Consider the following 21468-nt stretch of genomic DNA (forward strand, 5'->3'; position numbering starts at 1 on the left):
GGCTGATGTTAGGCACGTGTGAGACCTGGAATTGGAACCAGGTGCTGTTCACTTAAATGAAACTGGATCCCAGGTGAAGAAGGCTGTGATGATGTCAGCACAGGTGGGAGTCAACAGGTAGCACGTGGGGGCCTTCTCACCCTGCCAGTCCCCAGAGCCTCCTGCTGGCAGAGCCTGGGGTGGGGGCTGCTGGCCAAGCAGAAACGTGGTTGCTGTCACAGCTCCAGCACCGTCCCCCAGAGGACAGAAGAGGCTGGCTGGTCATCAGCGCACAGTGTGGTGTCAGATGCCACTGCTGCTGGTCCAGGCTGCGACACCAGCCCCTGTTCCCTGTACCCCTGTGTGTATTTTGTAGATTGAGCCTTCTTTATTCTGCTCAGTAAACCTCTCAGTTTACGTTTTTCCTGTTGGGATTGTAATTTGGCACTCTTCAAATTCACAGGACTGAGAGTACAAGATGGAAGCTGGCATTCTACTCATTGCTTTTATCGTCCCCGTGAAGGCCAGAGTGACATCGCCGCTGAAAATGGGGGCTGGCGGGCTGGGAGGGCGCCAGGCTCTGAGAAGAGAATGTCTGAAACAGCTGCCATAGGGAATGCAGTTTCCACAGGGCGGAGACTGTGCGTTTTCACCACGCGATGCCTGTATCACACAGTGGGTGCTTTATGAGTATTTGTTGAATGAGTAAAGTAAAAATGCAGCAAATCTGAGAGCCTAGGTGGCACTGGTGGTCTGTGCAAAGACCCAGGTGAAGGCTGTGGTCACAGGTTTACCCAGTGAAACCCACAGCTAACAGTAAACATGGTTAGGCATTGCATCAGAGTCTGGAGATGCAGGTATGGGCTTTAAGTAAGGGTTTCCACGGCTTTGGGTGTCACGTAGGTCATAGTGAAAGGTGAAAAAAATGTCAGTCGTGTCCTGGGGATCTGCCTGTCAAGCAAGTTCCAGGGAAGATGTTTAAAGGGCACTTGTAGATAATGGAAAAATGTGGTTTGTTAAGCACAAAGCAATGAAAGGTTAAATAATTACAGTCACAGATGTTCAGTTGCTGTTTTTTGCTTTAAAAATAACCAGTAACTTTGCGTATGTGGTTATAATCCAGGTCTTGACAACGTCATAAAATAGAATTGTCTTGAAATTTCTGATTGAAGTAAGGATTGTGGCGTAAGCAGACCCAAAGCTGGGAACCCTGATACCTCCTTAGAGAGCTTGCTCCTGGCTTTGGAGCTGGGGTGGGGTGTTGGCCTCCTTGGGATCTCGGGGTTCCTTCCTCCCCTCCTGACACTGAGGACCAGGGAAGCTGGCCAATTTATTCCTCAAGGAGCCATCTATGCTCCTTCTAAAACGTTCCAACTTAAATGCGCGGTGAAGACACAAGTAAGAATAAGCTGCACAGCCGCCAGTGGCCCAGGTCGTCAGCCTATTGGCCGATTTACAGCCTTGGTGCTCCTATCAGGGTCAGCTCAGGGGCGGGACCTCAGCGCAGCTTCCCCCTGAAGTACAGTGAGCATGAGAGGCGCCTGTTCAGCAATGACGACCAGGCTGTTGATCCATTTGAGCCCAATGCGCCACCAGGAGTCCTTCATAACAGGCACGTTCATTCTTGGGGTTGAAAGAACTGAGCACTGTAGTAAGTATGGTGAACCTTGAGAAAGAATATATCTGCCAAGAGGGATGCCTTAAGATTAATTGGGTTCATTCATAACCAGAGTCTAGCAGCCATTGCTGACAGAGGCCTCTCTCACATGCAGCATTTCAGCAAAAAGCCACAGTCTGCAGTTAGCTTCTTGCATTTGTTCCTGCCAGTGAGCCTACCCTTATAAAGAAGTTCCTGGAACTGTAATTCAACCAATGGGCTGAGGCCTGTCCTCCACTCCAATTGGAGCTGTACAGGTGTAGCCTTATTTGCATCTTTAGGAACTAATCAAAGTGGCTTGATATCAACCAATCAGGATGACTGATTCTGACCAATCAGGAAAGTGCTTTTTGGACCAATCAAACTGCAAATTTGCATTCCTCATTTGCTTATAAATGGACCAATCAGGGACCAGGGTGGGTACTTTATATAAGTGGGCCTCCTCTGTGGCTTTGGGGAGCAAACACTTGACCTGAATAAAGTTTCTCCTTATGCTCCACCGCAGACTGGGGAGTCCTGTTGGCCTTTCGATTAATGGCAGCAAACTTCTGTTGACAGTATACAGACAAAGATTCTAATCTCTATAAAACTTAATTTTCTCACCAATAAAATGGACATGTTAATCCCTGATTCACCCATTATTCTGAGGCTGATCCCTTGTGACCTTGGCAGGTAGAGCTTTGTATCAATTTCCCTGAATAGCTCTGTGGGTCTCCCGGTGGATGCTGGATGCTGATATGGTCCCAGGACCCTTTGAGATTTTGCACTGCCCACGTCCCTTTGTCACTTCTGCCCCACTGCTCTGTCCTCCTGTAGGCCCTTCCTTACCCCGTGGAAGGCACCAAATGGTCCTTACTGCCGGCAGCCTGCCCTGCCCATTGGACCGGCTTTGCCTCATATGTTGTAAAGGCCTTTTCCTCTCCATGACCAAGATTTTATGAGAATGTAGACTTTCTCCTGAACCACACTGAGTCGTGGAAGAATAAAAGCAGCAGGTTGTAACTGGGATTTAAAAGTGGATATGAGGGAGGACGTCTCTCCGAGTCCACTGGGGTGAGTGCTCTCCAGTGGTGACTCACACATGAAGCTCCTTCCATCCTGTGGCTTGTCCATCTTTAGGTCATGGCTCCCAAGGCGTGGAAAGAAGGCTCGGGGCATGGTGAGGACGAGGTGGCTGTGGGCAAGTCTGGAAGGGCACACCTCCCTTCGCCCACCTTCTCCAAACCAGAACTGAGTCACTGGGCCACGCACGCTGACAAGCAGGGCTTAGCAGGAGTCGAACTTAGAGTTCAGGAAGAAGAGGAAAGGGATTATAGTAAACACACAGCAGTCTCTGACACAGGGTCTTTGCTGGCTCCCTTCCTGCCATGTCACAGGGGCCAGCATTCATTCTGGATTGGGTTGGTATTGAGATATTAAGACAACTATAAACCAGTATAGTACCTTGAGCATAGAACTGCTAATGGCTGAAGTCCGTGCTGTGCTTGGAAGCACTCTCATAGCCCAAGCGGCAAACCAAGGCTGGTTCCCACTAGTGCCAGCTTAGAGCTGCACAGCCATAGGTACAAGACACACTCAAGCCAGGTGCTGCTTGTCTGGTTTCTGTGTATCTTTGAGGCACCTTAGGAAAGTCTGCAGTTTGACCAAGGCAGGCGTCTGCATGAAAGACACTGAAAACACACTTGTGTGCCCTAAAGTTGGGCAGAGCCAGGTCTCAAATCGCCAGGGTGGGGCAAACTAATGGCCGAGACTCAGATATGACATCCACCTGCGTCTGCACGCCAGGAAGGGGAGGGCTCAGCAAAGAAACAATGGCCTCCACCAGCTCCTCAATCCAGGAGAAAGCTGCCTCTCCAGCCCCGTCTCAAGCCAGACAACTCAATTCCCCACCATTTCTCTGTCGCCTTTCCAGCTGCTGCTCCAGCACTGTAGCTCTGAGCCAGTGAGTCCATTGGTGGGTAAGTCCAAGTGACTCCTTAAAGGGAGCGCCTGTGAGTGCAGCTGCACCCAGTCTCATTTGTCACAATCTCTGCTGGTTTTCACAACCAAAAATTATGGAGACTTCTCTCCCCGGCACTAAAACCCTGGGCTGGGGTGGGGCTGGGATATCTCACACATGTATCGCTACTGCTGAAATATCTCTCCTGATCTTTAATTGTCACACGCAGGTGTGGTTCCAGCCCGTTCTGCGTCTCTGACCTTCCCACCAGTGTGGAGGTGGCTTCTTCTGCACGTCCTTAGTTGAAAGGCTTCAGTTCAGCTTGATTTAGGTGATTATCAATCATGGCTGTTTTGTAGGTTAGTTGTAATTTTGATGTGGTTGTGAGAGAAGGTAAACATAGAGTTTACCTACTGTGCTATCTTGGCTGTCTGTCTGTTTCTACTTACATCTGTATTATATTCTTCCATGCAATTTCCAAAGGTTTAATTTGTTAATTTATTATTTTTATTTAGATGAAGGTTTATTTTATCACTATGCTGTCTTGTTCAGCCATTTAAGTGTTTCAGGATGTAGCATTTCCTCTGAGCAGAATACTCTACTTTAGGCCCTGCCAGTATACAGGGCCTCCCCTTACTGGACAGGACGCACCCAGATCAGACAGGGCTGCAGGAGACCTCGAGAGAGAGTTTAGCTTAGCAATGTCCAGTGTGTCTTCACTTCTCCTGCGTGACGGTGGGGTCTCTCAGTCATCCAGTGTGTTGGAGGCTCCATAAGTGAGTCAGTGCTTGCACCATGAAAACAGGGGACAAATAACACAGGGGTGCCATGTGTTAGGAGAAAAAAAATTCTTTTCCTCTACCCATCTTAGCTTCTCCAACTAAGGCCCTGGATATTTGACTCACAAAATGCAGATTAATAAGAGAAAAATAGAACTTTATTAGCATGATATGACATAATAGAATTTGTATTAGTCTCTGCTTTCAGTTCCTGTAACAGAGCTCATGAAACTCTTGTAATTTTCTAAGTGTAAAAGTGTTAAAAGAGGCATCTTTTTTTTTCTAATATTTGCTCTTCCACTCTGCTTCCTGATATGGATTTCCTAAATCTCTTGCAATTTCCTGGGTGATAGGTGCATCTTTTATTCTAATGAGGCCACTCTGGGTGGGCTCCTGTGTGGTTTCAGGTGGGGCTGGTCACCAGGAATTCCCAGCGAAGATTAGAATCTTGGAACATTCAGCTCTACTCCCCACCTTTCAGGGAGGAGGAGGACCTGGGGATTAACTTAATGATTAATCGCGCCTACATGATGAGGCCTCCCTAAAAATCCAAAAGCACAGGCTTTAGAGAGCTTCTGGGAAGGTGAACACATCCATGTGCCTGGGGACCTCCTCCCAACTCCACAGGGACTGAAGCTCTGGTGCTGGGGACCCTTCTGGACTTTATCCTCCGTGTTTTTTCATCTGGTTGCTCATTGGTCTCCTTTGTCATATCCTTTACTAGTAATAAACCAGTAAACAAAGAATTTCCCTGAGAGTTGTGAGCTGTCCTGGCAAATGATTGAAACCTAAGATGGGGTCATGGGAACCTCGATTTTATAGCCGGTCAGTCAGAACCAGAGTGACAACCAGGACTTGTGACTGGTGTCTGAGGTGGGGGTGGGCAGGGACAGTCTTGTGGGTCTGAACCCTTAACCTGTGGGTTCTGTCTCACTCCAGTTAGTGTCAGAATTGAACTGAATTGAGAGACACCCAACTTGGTGTGGGAAAAATACCTTTATCTCTGGTGTCAGAAGTGGAGTGCTGTGAGGATGGTCACAGTAAGAGAGCCGAGGAGAAACAGGCCGCTTTTCCTGGGTACCTGTGTACAGGTGGAGATGCTCTCACATCAGCAACTCAGAGCAGAGGGTGGGACTTGGGCTAATATAGCATCTTCACAAAAGAACAGTATTTTTAGAGAAGTGGCAAGACAAAAATGACTTCCTAGGTTGCAAATGTGGGAAGACTGACATGGGGAAAGTAATAGTAAATAAGGTCTGGCTTTCACAAGGTTTGTTCTGTAGGTTCCTCGGGTGCTGTGTCTGGGTTGATAAGGGTGTAGAGTTGTCTCTGGCAATTAACTTCTGTCTTTCCTGGTACAGAGAGGAAGGGGAACCTTTACAAAGTCTTGTTCTCTTTTAGCCTAATAGGGGAGGTCAAGAAAGTTTTCTTTCTTTGTTTTTTCTCAACTGCCTTTGGCTCAATATAGAGCTTATGCCCAAGTGACGTATGTGGGGTTTTGTATTCTGCTGCTCTTCACTTTCGAGTTACACCCAGTTTCTATCAGTGTGGCTCGGAGAACTTATGACGCTGGCGAGAGTGGGTGATAGCCTGACCTCTGCCATGTCTCCCTCTGATGGAGGGAGAGGCCCAATCATGCCTCCAACACCCCAAAACACCTTGCTTGCTTTATTTCCCCTGTTTCTAGAGAAAGGAAGTGAGAGAATTGCAACATCAATGAAAAGCGTGTTTTATATCAACCAGAAACTATCATAACGTTCAGCGATTTTGTGACGTGTTTTAGTCATCATTAATGTTGTACATGTTTTGGCGACTGCATCATGGTCCTGTCATTAGCCAATTCAAGTCTGAATATTTAGGTGTGACATGAAATGTACTTTTCCAAGTAAACCCACATAATATTAAGGCCTATTGGTTTGTATCTCAATGATAATCTAGACAGCCAGCAACCATGACAGCAGTAACTGTTGACTGAGATTAGAAATATTTCAAGACAGTGGTGCTAGCCAGTCTGAAGAACATCAGCTTCTATTCCAGGACTGTGTCCCCCAGCAAACTTCATTCTCCCTCTTCATCTCCTCCCCCTTCGCAGCATCTCACTCTAAGCCCAGTCTCAGTCTTCTCTCACACTTGGCTTGGTTTCCGCCAGGTCTGACAGCCTCTGCACTTACCACACTCAGCATCGTGGCTCAGGCTGTTCACCAACTTATCTGTGCACATAGGATGCAGTGCTTTGTTGAGTTTCCTGCAGCAGGCGGAGAGTTACATCTTTCCCTCATCCCCCCACCAAGATCAAATGATGTCGAATAAACTGGGAGGACTCAGACCTGACATCTGGGTCACCCTGCTTGTCATCCAAGAACTCTCAGAAATCAGAGCTCTGACCCCATGGAAGGGGATGGAGAGGACAAGGTCTGGTCACTGCGATTATCTTGCTTCCCTCCTGACGGACCAGCCATGTTGTTGTCACAGTCCTTACAGCTACTCATTCAAAGCACTTTTATTAAGGACCCACTAGAGGCCCCGTCAACACTGTTGTAGGTATAAGGAAATAGCGGGAAGAAAACAGACCACATTCTGCCTCACAGGATTTATATTATTTTCCCGATGCTGGTGAAGCTAAGAAGGAGACTGTGCCTTTGTTTACTCATCTGGGGGAGACAGTGACAGGGGAGAAGAGGGATAAACATGAATAAAGGGCCGCAGCGTCCCCGAGAAGGAGGCCCTGGGAAAGGTGAAGATGTGGGAGGCCGTGGTCATGTTGTAAAAGGAGACGGCTCCCGCCTCATAGTCCAGGAAAACCCCCACAAGCAGGGGACGCTCCCGCAGATGAAGCAAGGTGGCATTCCGTGTCAGTGCTATGTAGTTGCCATCAGCGCACAGCCTGATGACCCAGTACCCAGACTCGGGCTTCCACAATGTGTCCATGTCCTCCTGCACGATTTCCATAGAAACTCCTAATTCCCACTGTTTGCTTTCTCCCACATACACTTCAAAGTAATGTCGTCCTGAGGTGAAGCCCTCATGGTCCGCAGGCAGGATTGGTTCAGGATCAGCTGTCTCTGGATCCAGAGTCATGTTGACTGAAACAAAAAGGAAATGACATGGTTTTGTCACCAACAGCAAAATTAATAGGAATAAAACCAGCTGTGCTCAGATCTGAGTGTTGTTTCTGACCAGCTGTGTGAGCTCAGGCAGGTCATCACGCGAACCTAACTTTTCCAACATAGAAATAAGAATGATCCCATCTGTCCCACGGATTGGTGGGGGATGGAATGAGCATGTATGTGCTTCAGCCTGGAGAACGCGCTCACGTACCTTGATAGCCCCTCAACAGCTTTGTCACATCAAAGTAAAGCTCAGAAACATCACAGACAGTCTGAACCTCCAAAGACGGGGCCTCCGGTGTATCCAGCTTCACAGCCGAGCTCCTGGGACAAGCAGAGGCCGGGCACTTCTTAGCGGTGCATCCCATCAGCTGTGTGTCCCCATGCCCTTCCTCCTGCATTCCTACAACACTCACCTGCTCAAAGCGCCCTTCACGCCCTACAGAGAAAAAAGACGAAAGGTGAGTGTGGGGACATCAGGATTCCAGGGAGCCTGGCATGTGGGTTCACCCTCTAGGAACACTCCTTCCAAAGGAACGAAGACAGGGGCCCGGCCTTGGGCATCGTGGGTGCCCAGAAGGGACGGTGCCCTCCCCAGCCCGGGGTGTGCATCACGGTGGGATGTGGGTCCACCTGAGTCTCCATCGTCCTGCTGAGGCTGTGGAGCTTGTGGGCTGCTTGGGGGGCAGGGCCAGATACTCACCCCATGCTCCCTCGGGCAAGCCTGGCTCTCTTTGATCTAACTTCCTTCCTAGTCACAAAGCCCCAAGGCTGGGCACCACGGCGGTGGTAGCAGGTGGTGGTGGAGCGGTCACACTATGCTCGCAGCCTCAGGAGGTGACCTGCAGCCCTTTAGTGGAGCGAGAATAAACAGCCAGGAGTGCTACATCCTAATAGGCCCCCTAAGAGCCCAGGCACCAGGGCTGTTGTAAGCAAATCAGGGGAAAGGTTCCCATTCATGTTGGCTGCCCCACCTCCTCACCCACAGTCACCTGGACAAGTATTTCAGGAAACTGACGCCAGGGTTCTGGGCACATGGATGGGTCAAATGGGACAGGAATGACCCCAAGATTCTTTGGCCAAACAAATCTGCATATGCATCCAGAGGGGGCATGTTGGTCTGATCCACCTAAAGACTCTTATAGACTAGTGAAGCCACCTAGCAGACATTGATCTGCATCTAAAAGAAAGGCCGCTTCAAAGTCCCTCCTTGATGTGCCATCTTTGAGAGAGGCAGGCAGGCTCGCCTACCTCCCCACACTGCCTCACCATTGTCCCCTCCATCGCTCAGGATCACACCCCTCATTTCCTTCCTCTGAGTGCCCAACCTCACCTGCAGCAGCTTCTGGGCTGAGCTTTGACACCTGTCCTCCAGGTCCTGGATGTGCCTCTCGAGTTCATGCCTCTTGCGCTCCAGACTGGCCTCGCTGTCCCTCAGAGCCTTCAGAGTCTGCTCGTTCTCCTTCTCCAGTTTCCACAGGTAAGACTTCTCCTCCTCCCACAGGAAGCTGTGCAAATTTTTGAAGTCATGCTGGATTTTCTGTCTCTGAAGCTCCACCTTCCTCTGGAGTCAAAAAAGTGTGTTTAGAAGGAGGTGACAACCCGTGTGCCCAGAGACAGTTGAGTGATCAACAGAGTGTGACTCACAGATACAGCGGAACACTCTTCAGCCATGAAAAGGATGGGATTCTGACACGTGCTACCACATGGATGGGCTCTAAAGAAGGAATTCCGAGTGAAATGAGCCAGACACAAAAGGACACATGCTTGTGATCTCACTTATGTGTGGGACCTAGAGTCGTCATAACATAGAGACAGAAAGAAGAATAGAGGTTGCCAAGATCTGAGAGGAGGGATGGGGACAGACTTTCAGTTTGGAATGAACAAAAAGCTCTGGAGATGGACGGTGGTAATGGCTGCACAACAGTATAAAAGTACTTAATGCAACTGAACTGGGCACTTAAAAATGGTGGAAATGGTAGATTTTGTGTTATGGGTATTTTAACGCACATGCACAGAAAAGAAAGTTTACTCAAATGCCATGAAATTATTTGCCTTTGAGCCATCAAGCTGCAAGAATGCCCCCAGCTCCCTGCTGCAGTCACACCTGGGAGGCACTCGGGTGCAGGAGACAGGGTCATGGACCTCTAAGGTCACCTGATTCGTTTCCTTGTTTTTCAGCCAAGAGGCAGGTGCAAGGAGGGGCAGGAGCACTGGGTAATGTAACCAGGGGGCTAGGGCCGAGGCCAATGCTCTGTTACAAAGATTGAAAGGAGTCTTGATGAGAGACTTGACAAGGTTAGTGTGAGTCTGAGAGCATTTCTTGGAGCAATAACTTGTAATGAGCATCACACCAAGAATGGATGTTAGGACAGCCAGGCTAGTAGGAGGGCCCGGGGTTCTCAGTGGGGGACGTCTGGGCGGTTAGCTTTTATCCCAGGTAACTGACCATGTTTATTACCAGGCTGGGGTCCACATAATCATCCCTATGTGTAAAACCAACCAAAACCATATGGTGTATCCTGTAGGACTCAGCTTTCATTTTGGGAGATGCAGAATTGCAATTTCCACGAGTGTTTTGTGGTTTTCGTGGTGTTTCAGTGACTGTGGTGTTGGGGTAGGAGGCTCATGGACAATGTTTCCATTAGTCATCATCGAGGCCCTGCCCGCACAGGATCCCAGAAATGAGGGGAGTAGCAGTGTCCTCTGAGAGGTCACAGTTAACGTCCATCAGATCAGAGGTGGGGAGAGACCTGTGACCCAGACACGATGGCTCACCGGCCAGTGATGGGTCATGTAACTATTTCCCTGAAGGAATGCATGTCTGACCATGGAAATAGTTAGAGACCCAGAGTCTGCCGTGGTAAGGGTGTGGCTCTTGCAGCAGACGTGATTGTCCTTATAAATGAAACACACGTCCTTTATCAGACATGAGATGACTCAGTGACTGTCCACCTGCATCGGTTCCTGAGCCTGTGAGGCCGAGAGTGGCACCTGTGTGGTGGTAAATGTGCCAAGGTGCTGAGGTTGAGGCCTTCAGACTAGGAAGGTCCTCAGAGGTGCTGAGAATCTGAAATCTGCTGAGGACGGCTCTAGGTGAACAGATGCACCCACTCTGCTTCTCCTAACCAAGGGGTCAGGAATCCTAGCCAATGACTATTGACAAGCCAAAGGGTAGGATAGGAGATAAGATCTCAAACATGCAGACAATGAAGGACGTGATAATGAATCACAGCTTCTTTGTGGGGTTCCGCCTGTTTGGTCTGGTTTAGTGGGAACCAACCGCATGTGCTTTACCTGATCAGCCCCTCTGCCTAAGCTCTAGGACAGAAAATAGCTTGAGACAAATAAACCCCAATTCTTACGTTCCATTCGGTTATTTGCTTTGTCATGAATTCTTTCCGATTCCTACACTCCTTTTCCAGTTCTCTCAAATTTGTCACGGCTTTCTGGAGCTCTTCCTGGAGGAAAATGGGGTGAACAAAGTCGATTCAGTTTGGCAGCTCCTCACTGGGCACCCAGGGGGACCTAGCCATCTGAGACTGTGGGAATCACGCTGGATGTTTACTGAGTCCTCACACTGTGTGAGGAGCCTGCTGAGGGCTGTATGTGCAGGGACATATCTGACACTCTTGACATTCTGAGCACTGGTAGTGCTCTGACGTCATTCAGTCTACAGAAACTGAGGCTGAGGAAGGGGTTCCATTACTTTCCCAAGGGGCTACGACTGGGAGGTGGTTGGACTATGAGCCCAACGTCACCTGCTGAGGTCTAGTCCCCACACCCATCCTGCCAGGGAGACGTAACACAGAGCATGATAATCATCTAATAGAAGATTTGATAGAACAGCGTGCTGATCCGACGTAGCCAGTGCTCTGCCACACAGTGGCACACTGGGGGTTAGGTGAGTCAGGAAGAAAAGTCCAGGGCACCTGCTGATGCTTTTAAAAGCAGTTCGTGGAAGAGGGGCACTCTGGTATCTTTTAAAGGATGGTCCCGTGAAACCCATTTAAAATGATTTAGTTTCCATATCAAGCTTTCAGGTTATTTTTAAAATAGTTTTTCATGTTCTCATGAAAAGCAGTTTGAAGCTGAACCAGATTTCTAGTCAAGGTCCAAACTGAAAGAACATGGTCCTGTCCTCTGTCACCCCACCAGCACACTCACCAAGTGCCCTGTGTTGGCGAGAAAGGGCTGTGATGCTTGTTAGCAAAGAGCTGCTGTTGTCCCCATTTTCAGATGGGAACACAGAGACATTAAATAAGTGGGTGAGAGTTACCCATCGAGTCAGGGGCTGAGCTAAGATTTCAACTCACTAGTCCAACTCCTGACGCTCAGTACCTTCCCCCTGTGCTGTCCCTTTTCCAGCTACCTGGTGGGAAATGTCCCCGTTCTTGTAAAGAGCTACCGGTGGAGTTTGAGGAAGGGCTGCCCAGGGACGTGTTCTGATGGACAGCCCAGGACCATGATACAAGGCCACCTCGGCATTGTGAGGGGACGGAATAGGGTCTCTCCCTGGAGACATTTTCCTCAGATGTGGACAGGGCAGAGAGGGAGTAAGGCAGCAGGATGGTGTCCTCAGCCCACGCCCCCACAGCCAGGGTCAGCTTCTTCACGGTCATTTCCACGTCCTTCACCCCCTTCCTGAATCTTGCTGAAAACCGCCCCTCCTCCCTTCTTACAGAAATGATCAGAATCTTACTCCTTGACATTCCTTCTACGGTGTCACTGCCAGGAGGCTCTTTTCAGTGTCACCTTCACTCTGCACATGCCAGTCTCTGAGGCCAGGAGCACTCTGGGCAGGACTTGGACTTGAGCTGGTACCTGCCTCTCAGGTACGATAAGTCAGCACAGCTCCCTCAACTGTGCCTTTGCCCTGTGGTGCCCTGGGCCTGGGATGCTCTCACTTCCCTCCACACTTCTGTATACAGTGAATTTCTGTGTAGCCTTCATGAGTCACGTCTCCACCACCCACACCAGAAGCCACCAGTAAGTTATTTCTGCTGGTCTGTCATTCTTGGTTTGTCTGCGGGTTGCCTGAATGTTGGTGACTTTGTCCCCTGTGGTGCCTGGAATCTCACACACATAGTGTGAGGCAATCGAGTGTGTGAGTGTGGGTTTGTTCTAGAGCTGGGAGAAGGTCCTGCCATGAGAGTGGATATGGACGAGTCTGACTGTTCCACGCAAGAACCCCCAAGGTCAGGATGGATGGTGGGGACTTGATCAGGGAGGACCCACCTGAGCTACTTTCCAGAAGAGGGAGATGGGGAAAGCCATCCATCAGGATGCAGGCTCAGGGGTCTGCTGCATGACCTCAGGTCTGTGCAGTAATGACATTGGGACCCACCGAACCCTGTCCCAGACCCACAGGCTCACCTTATAGCCCGGGCACACGTCCTCCACGAGCGCGGAGGTGCACCACCTGTTCTGTGGAGACCACGCACAGCGCCAGCAGATGAGCTGGCCGTCGTCCTTGTCGAACAGGTGCAGCTTCTCCCCGTGCTCCTTGCACGTCATCTCCTGGTCCAGCTCCTTTATGACCTCAATGAGGCTCCCCAGCTGCTTGTTGGGCCGCATGCTTGTCCTGTTGAATGGAGCCCGGCACTGGGGACAGGGGTGCTGGCGCAGATTTGGCTGCTGGTGACCGAGGTTGTCCAGGAAGCCCTCTATGCACCGCTTGCAGAAGCTGTGTCCACAGCTGATGCTCTGCGGCTCAGTCATCAGGCTCAGGCAGATGGAGCAGGTGGCTTCCTCCCTCATCCTCTTGGTGGCTGTGACTGAGGCCATGGCTTCTCCTGAAAACCTCCAGGATCACACCCAGAGGCAGAGAAGGAGCCGCCAGAACCCCCACAGGGACAGAAGCAGTCGTCACCTGGGCTGTGGTGCCACTGCCCCCCAGGTCCCGAGGTCTTCTCTCTAGACAGAGGAAATGTACTGGGACTCAGAAGGGGCATGACATGGGACTGTGCTGTGACCATCATGTGACCACTTCCATTTATTAAAACAACATCGGATTCAAAGTTCAGCTTCTCAGTCGCACTAGCCACATCCCCATCATGACAGAACAGTCTAGACATAGAATCTTCCATCACTGCTGAAAGTTTTATTGGGCCAAGTGCTGAGGGAGAGAGAAAGACAGACAGACAGACAGAGAGAGAGAGAGAGAGAGAGAGAGAGAGAGAGAGAGAGAGAGAGAACTGAGGGCCTGTGAACCTTTCCTATCTTGATCAATTTCAAGAATAATTAGTTCTTGAATTATATCTTTACAACTGGTGGTGACACTCAGGTGACTGGTGGTTCATGGAGGATCACAGCACTTGCACCCCACCCCCAACCCAAAGGGTTAGAGACACCGGGTTCATAGTTTCTTGGGGACCCCAGGAGGGAGACAGCTGAGGGAGATATGGCCATTAGATGGATGCGTTTTTTATCTCTGTGATCCTCCCTGATGGAGGGAAAGAGAGCTGAGGATGAGGCAGTGACAGTGTCCCCAGCACCCACCAAGCAGATGAGGGAGGAGGGACCAGGATCAAGGGGTGTGCTTGGGGACCCCAGCCCTGCCCTCCTGCCCACACCAGCCAGGTTAGAGAGTGAACTGACAATGGTGGAATCAGAAGCCAGGATTCAACAACAGTTACTGGAGCCCCTGTTTCCTTCTAACAAGCAGGGCCCGTAGTTCCATGGTGGGTGATTCCCAGGGACAGCAGGCTCCTCTGTGGCAAGGGGGCTGTGTCCCTCCAGAGGCCCCAGGGCACCCTGCTGGGCCTGCTCTCCCACCACATCCTGGATGCGCTGAGATTTGTCTGCATGGAGCCTGGGGAAAGTGAAAGCAGACATGGGTGACAGCGACTGTCCAGGCCATGACCTGACTTCCAGCTCCCAGATGCTCCTTCCTGCCACTTGCCTCTACCCCCAGCTGTTGAGTCCCCCCACACACCCTGGCCCGGCCCTTTCCCACTACCTGGACACTGCAGAGGGTCACACACGAGCTGGAGTTCCGGGGAGCTGCCAGACCTAGCCTACCATGACCAGGAAGTTAACTCAGCCTGAAGGAAACTCAGAAATGAAACTTGTGTGTGTGTGTCCGTGGGGTGGGGCGGACACTAGTGAACTGCTCCAGTCTTTTGTACTCAGCTAGTCCTGAAAGGGGTCAGGGGATCAGGAAATATCCTTCTCTCACAGCGATGAGAAAGGGACAGATTGATCACCAGGAAGCTGCTTTGTGTCCCCAGCACAATGTCAGGGTCAGGAAGCCTGTGCCGCTCACAGAGTCGGACTTGAGACTTTTTTGTTTTGTCACCGACCCCCTGGTGTTCCATCAGCTCTCCAGCTTGTGTTCTATTTTGCTATTTTTAGGTTGCTTACTTTTTAATAACTGCTCTGATGGGGGTGGTAAGAAAGGGGTGGTAGGACCTACTCGGGCCACAGGACTGGCTCCAGCCTGTCTGTTCTCTGGTCCTGTTGCTGTGTCTCATGTCCCCCCGTGTCCCTCTGCAGGATTCAGATACTTCCCAGGACACTCAGCGATGGTCAGCAAACAGCCAGGAGCCACTGATGACCCAGCTGGGACCCCAGGGCCATCACTCTGCTCTGCGTCCAGTGCAGAAAAGACTGTGAGCTTGGGGACAAGAACTGCAACTCAGCTCCTGTCTCTCCTGTTCACATAGGAGCCAAAGGACTGTCCCTGCCCAGTTCAGGGCTGTGATTTATGGGGAAACCAGATGACCACCTCAAAGTAAGAGCTTGCCACATGAGTAGCCTCAGGTGTAAGACGCACTTAGGATAAATACATGTATGACAGAGGTTCACACAGGAAATAACATCTGCAGTGGCTGAGGGGCCAGTCAGGGTGCTCAGCTACCAGCAGGAGTCAGGCGTGGACCCTGCCAGCTGCCTGGGACCAACACTGGGTCTCTCGTCTGGCTGGTCAGGTGCTGACCTGACGGTCCTGTGGAAAGCTGTGCTCAGGGCAGCACAGAGGGCCCAGGCAGTTCTTTGTCCCAGCCACCGTCCTGCTGGGCGGCAGTTCAGGCTGGAGGCAAAATTGTGAAACAGGATCCTCTCTTTCTACCCCACATGGGAGCCTCGTCCCTGCTGTCCCCTCCCGGGAGCTCACAGAGCCTCTGCCACAGTGCTGGCCGGTGCCTCCTGGTGCCCTGGCATGTGCTGTGGGCAGACCCCGCACAGGGCACGCCTGACGCAGCCAGCACGCAGATAGGGGACACAGCTGCCGAGTCCCTGAGCCGGTGAGGGCTCCTCGTACAATAGATGCCCACGCCCTTCATCTCTGTGGCTGTGACATTGGACCCAGGTGCAGCTCATCCCAAATTTGTCCTGTCAAAGGATCAGGAAAAGAAAGCAAGTTGAAGCCAAAAACAAAAAACAAAAAAAAGCAAACGACGACTAGCAACAAAAGCACCAACATCACGATGGGCTCTGTGCCATGCCAGCTGCCCACCTGGCACCTGTGTCCTGTGGCATGAAGTAGGCGCCGGACCATGCAGACTGCTGCAGGTCTTAGAAGGTGACAGGGGCTGTGATGAGCCTGCACCAATATGTTTCCGCAGGTGGGCACAGGGAGAGGCCAGTAGGAGCTGCTCCCCCCCCCCCCAGTAGGAAATGTTCCTCTGTAATCAGTGAGGCTGGCCTTCGCCCTGTGAGTCTGGGGTGCAGGAAACAAAAGACCCACAACCAGAGGGTCATGAGAGTCTGCTTAAAAAAGATGTGTTTGTAGGCATATATTTATCATAGAAAAACACTGGACGCAAATCGCATGGTAATGATAGTAACATGTCAAATAAATTAGGGACCACTGGATTGTTTTGGTTTTTGTCCTTCACTTCTAAAATTTCCATCTGATCCTCTTACATCTTCTATTTCTTTGCTAGACTTCGTATCTTTTCAGTTATTTCAAGAGCATTTACAATTGTTGGAGTGTTTAAAAACAATACCTGCTGTAATCTAGTCAGAAAATTCTAACATCTGTGTCATCTAAGTACGTTTTGGCATCTATGACCCTTTTTCACACGTGAGATATCACCATTTTTCCAATTCTTGTCCATCTTTTTCTCCTACTAAACTGAAATATACCATCTAGTTATTTATTAAATTCTTATACAGTAGGAACTGTTTCTATACTCTTAGAATTTTGTACTGAGTTCACCATAGAAATCATGCACCTTTATTAATTCTATTCCTTATTAATTTATATGCTCGTTTGTATTGTGAAACAGTCTTCTCATTTCCTTTATTCAGGTCTTACTGCTCAGAAGGAAGAAATGTACTGATATATTGTATCCAGCGAACTTACCAATTTCTACAATTAATACTACTTTCTTTACTCATTAGAGTCCCTTGAGTTTTTCCTAGTCATCAGCAAATAAATAATTTCATTTTTTTTGTTGTTCTTAATGTGAATACCAAGCATTTCATTTTCTTTTTGTAGTAAATGTGCTAAGAATTCCCCATGTGAAGTTGAATAATAACGTTAGCAGGCTTCCTCTTTAGTTCTTGGTTTTCACTAATATGGTATTAAGTGTTTGTCCTTCTGGGTATTTGCTGTTAATATTTGCTATCTACATTGTGTTTAAATAGTTACCTTTAATTCCAACTTGACTTTTTGTTTTTGTTTTTTGTCTTTTTGGCTTAAACGACTAACATTTATTTGTCAAAGTTCTAGAGGCCAGGAGTCTGAATTCAGGGCGCCAGTATGGTGGGTTCTTGGTGACGGTCCCCTTCCTGGTTATGTCCTCACATGGCCTTTCCCTGGGGTGTGCATGCAGAGAGAGAGGGGGAGAGAGAGAGAGAGGGAGGGGAAGCTCTATTTTACTTTGTTAAAAAGTTTGAATGACTGCTAAATTTCTTCATGTATTGGCATAATTATACGTTGCTTCTGTTTTTTCTATGACACATTTTGGGAAGAAAATAGTTGAATTGAGGTGGAGCTATAAATTTGGGAGTCAGTGGTATATGGATGGTACTTAAAGCCACAAGACTGGGTGAGGTCACCCAGGAGGGACTGAGGTAGAGAAGAATAGAACTCTGTTACATGTTCCTTGTGCGGCATTCGCTACTAGTTCAGAAGCACACGTCCAGAATTTAGCAGTGGCGGGACTGGACTGAGCCGGGCGGAACTGGAGACAGGAAGAAGTGACCGTGATACCGGGAAAGGCGATGTATCAGGAGAGCAGCAGTGAACTTGGAGAGAAAGCGATGGTGTAAGAGATGATTACGAGGTGGAAACAACTGCTTAGATGTGGGGATGAGAGCGGTAGCACAGCCAAGGTCGATAGCAGAGTTTTTAACTAGAGCGAGCAGTTCCCTTCACGAAGAGGAGAGACGCTGAAAGAGAAGCTGACATGGAGAGCAGGTGGGTGTCAGGTCATGTTTCACAGTGACTTCATAGAGTGAGAAGAGTAGAGGGCCTGGGGGGTGTCAGCCCAGGTGCAGTTGGGAATCAGAAACCACACTGAAATTTAGCATAAAGAGTTTGAAGTGAATGTTTGTTAATCACCAGAGGACAGAAGAGGCAAAAGAGAGACAGAAATGTCAGAGACAGTCACAGTCTCTAGGGCTGGGGGACAAAGAGAAGGTTCTTCAAAGTGATTCCCAGAACAAAGACACCAACCTGTGGGGGGCCGATGCTGGCCCACTGGCATTGGTGTCTGTGGAGGCTCCATTAGTCTGACTTCAGGCACGTGGGAGACCTGGAATTGGAGCCAGGTGCTGTTCACCTAAATGAAACTGTGGCTTCCAGGTGAAGAAGGCTGTGGTGATGTGAGCACAGGTGGGAGTCAACAGGTAGCACGTGGGGGCCTTCTCGCCCTGCCAGTCCCCAGAGCCTCCTGCTGGCAGAGCCTGGGGTGGGGGCTGCTGGTCAAGCAGAAACGTGGCTGCAGTCACAGCTCCAGCACCGGCCCCCAGGGGACAGAAGAGGCTGGCTGGTCATCAGCGCACAGGGTGGTGTCACATGCCACCGCTGCTGGTCCCAGGCTTCGACACCAGCCCCTGTTCCCTGTATCCCTGTCCGTGTTTTGTAAATAGAGCCTTCTTTATTCTGTTCAGTAAACCTCTTGGTATGAGATGGAAGCTGGCATTCTACTCATTGCATTTATGGTCCCCGTGAAGACCAGAGTGACATCGCAGCTGAAAATGGGGGCTGGCGGGGCAGGGAGGGTGCCAGGCTTTGAGAAGAGAACGTCTGAAACAGCTACCATAGGGAATGCAGTTTCCACAGGGCTGAGACTGTGCGTTTTCACCACTGGATGCCTGTATCACACAGTGGGTGCTTTATGAGTATTTGTTGAATGAGTAAAGTGGAAATGCAGCAAATCTGAGAGACTTGATGGCACTAATGTGCTGTGCAAAGACCCAGGTGAGGCCCCTGGCCACGGGTTTACCTGGTGAAACCCACAGCTAACAGTCAACATGGTTAGGCATTGTGTCAGAGTCTGGAGATGCAGGAATGGGCTTTAACTAATATTTTCAATAGCTTTGGTTGTCACATAGCTCATAGTGAAAGGTCAAGAAAGAATGTCAGTCATGTCCTGGGGACCTGCCTGTCAAGCAAGTTCCAGGAAAGATGTTCAAAGGGCACTTTGATGGAGATAATAGAAAAATGTGGTTAGTTAGGCATAAAGCAATGATAGGTTAAACAATAACAACAGTCACAGGTGTTTACTTTCTGTCTTTTGCTTTAAAAATGATGTCCTGATGCACAATTGTGAGATGTTTTGCAAATCTTGGTTCCTCAACCCAGATAGCTCACCTGACCAGAGGTACAAGGCTCCAGACAAGACAATGTCAGAAACTAAACTAATCAGAGTAAGCAAAACCACTAAGGCTGGCACAAGAACAAACCCATCAGCTTTGCCTTTAACCCCTAGCCCTCAATATTTGCCTTTAAAAACCCGATCGAAATCCATCAAGGAGATTGGGTTTTAATCCACAGCTTCCCTGTGTCCAGGCTTGGCACCCTGCCTACAAACAAGTAATTTCTCCACTGCAAAGCTCGGTGTTCACTGTCTGACCATCTTTGGTTTGGTAACACTGGCCAAAATTCAAGGTTAGTTGGTTTTCGTCAGCCACGCTCAACTACACCTGAGTGTAAGTGCAGGAAAGGCCAAAGTTTATTCACGGTTCAGAAAGACCATTTGGCACAGGAGTTGGAGATAGGGAAACCGGAAATGGGCTGAAGTCATGGCGGATGGAGGCTTGCTGCAGGGAGGGCAAGTAGAGGTGGGAGGGGACAGAGGTAAGCTCCTCGGCAAGCACTTTAAACCAATAATATTTTGTTCCTCGTCTTATGGCCCTTTTTTCCATACCTGCACCAAATTTTATTACTTCTTGTAAATGGTTATGCAAGTAACCAAGAGTGAAGAATCCCTGACTACCACTTTGAACTGCCAATGGAGGAGAACTCAACTGGACACACGCAATGTGACTCTAATGAATACCAGCATCTTTGCATATGTGGTTCCAGTCCGGGCCTTGGCAACATCATAGAATTGTCTTGAATTTTCCACTTGAAGGAAGGAATTGAGGAGTCAGCAATCCAGAAGCTGGGAACCCCCAGCCTACTTAGAGAGATCACTCCTGGCTTTGGAGCTCAGGGTGGGGTGTGGGTCTCATTAGGTCCTGAGGGTTCTTTCCTCCCCTGGTGACAGTCTGAGGACCAGGGAAGCTGGCCAATTTATTCCTCAAGGAGCCATCTATGTTCCTTCTGAAATGTTCAAACTTAAAACAGATGGTAAAGATGAAAAATCATGATGTATTTTTTTCTCTGTTTTCTATGCAAAAATGCGTCATGACTCTCCCGACTACCCAATAGCTGCACAGCCTCCAGTGGCCCAGGTTGTGAACCCATTGGTTGATTTACAAGCCTTGGAGCTCCTTTATAAGGAGCTCTGATGGAGGTGGAGGTTCAACTATGCCTCCGAAACCAACAAACATTTGCTTCCTTTCCTCTGTTTTTATAGAAAGGAAGTGAGAGAACTACAACATCGATGAAAATCGTATTTTATATCAACCATTAACTATTATAATGTTTAGCGATTTTGTGACACGTTTCAGTCATCATTAATGTTGTGTGTTTTTTGGAGGCTTCATCGTGGTCCTGTCATTAGCCAACTCAGGTCTGATCATTTAGGTGTGACACGGAATGTACTTTCCCGAGTGAACCCACGTATAGTTAAGGCCTATCGGTTCATATCTGAATCATAATGTAGATGACCAGCAACCATGACCGCTCTACCTATTGACTGAGATTAGAAATATTTCAAGACAGTGATGCTAGCACAGTCTGGAGAACATCAGCTTCTATTCTAGGACTGTGTCCCTCAGCAAACTTCGTTATGACCTCCTTCATCTCCTCCCCCTTTGCAGCATCTCACTCTCAGCCCATTCTCAGTCTTCTCTCACACTTGGCTTGGCTTCCGCCAGGTCTGACAGCCTCTGCACTCACCTCCACCCAGAACCGTGGCTCAGGCTGTTCACCAAACATCAGTGTGCACAGAGTCACTGCTCTGTGGATTTCCTGCCGTGGGCCGAGACTTGCAGCTTCCCCTCATCCCCACAAAAGTTCCAATGGCGTGAAACACACTGGGAAGACTCAGACCTGACCTCTGGGTCACCCTGCTGGTCACCCAAGGACTCTCAGAAACCAGAGCTCTGACCCCATGGAAGGGAATGGAGAGGACAAGTCTGGTCACTGCTATTATCTTGCAGACTGAACACCTCCAGACTGAACACCTGTGTTGTTGTCACAGTCCTTACATCTATTCATTCAATGCAGATTATTAGGGACCTGCTAGAGGGCCCCCCCCCCACTGTTCTAGGTACAAGAAATTGCAGGAAGAAAACAGGCTAAATTCTGCCACACAGGATTTATATTGTTTTCTTGATGCTGGTGAAACCAAGAAGGAGACAGCACCTTTCTTTACTCATCTGGGGGAGGCAGGGACAGAGGAGAAGAGGGATAAACCCGGAAATAGGGCCGCAGCGTCCCCG

At 49.3% G+C, this 21468-nt stretch overlaps 2 protein-coding genes across 5 annotated transcripts in view; both read right to left on the reverse strand.

Moving 5' to 3' along the window:
• Positions 1–6857: 6857 nt before the first annotated feature.
• Positions 6858–21468, reverse strand: part of LOC109377002 (E3 ubiquitin-protein ligase TRIM38-like) — a 22089-nt gene continuing 7478 nt past the window's right edge. For 2 of the 4 annotated variants that reach the window (XM_019633202.1, XM_019633203.1), the window contains exons 5-7: positions 7878–7900; positions 7673–7785; positions 6866–7437 (exon numbers count right to left, since the gene is read on the reverse strand). In XM_019633202.1, coding sequence (XP_019488747.1) covers positions 6998–7437; positions 7673–7785; positions 7878–7900 — 576 coding nt within the window. In that variant the 3' untranslated portion in view covers positions 6866–6997. Of the gene's footprint in view, positions 7438–7672; positions 7786–7877; positions 7901–8794; positions 9026–10826; positions 10923–12837; positions 13378–14422; positions 14508–21468 lie in introns of those variants that run through there. The other 2 variants (XM_019633205.1, XM_019633204.1) reach the window with 2 other exon arrangements.
• Positions 20495–21468, reverse strand: part of LOC109377001 (E3 ubiquitin-protein ligase TRIM38-like) — a 24182-nt gene continuing 23208 nt past the window's right edge. The window contains exon 8 of the mRNA XM_019633200.1: positions 20495–21405. Coding sequence (XP_019488745.1) covers positions 21398–21405 — 8 coding nt within the window. The 3' untranslated portion in view covers positions 20495–21397. The remainder of the gene's footprint in view (positions 21406–21468) is intronic.

The sequence above is a fragment of the Hipposideros armiger genome, unplaced genomic scaffold (assembly GCF_001890085.2).
Source record: "Hipposideros armiger isolate ML-2016 unplaced genomic scaffold, ASM189008v1 scaffold_1256, whole genome shotgun sequence".
NCBI classification, from domain to species: Eukaryota; Metazoa; Chordata; class Mammalia; order Chiroptera; family Hipposideridae; genus Hipposideros; species Hipposideros armiger.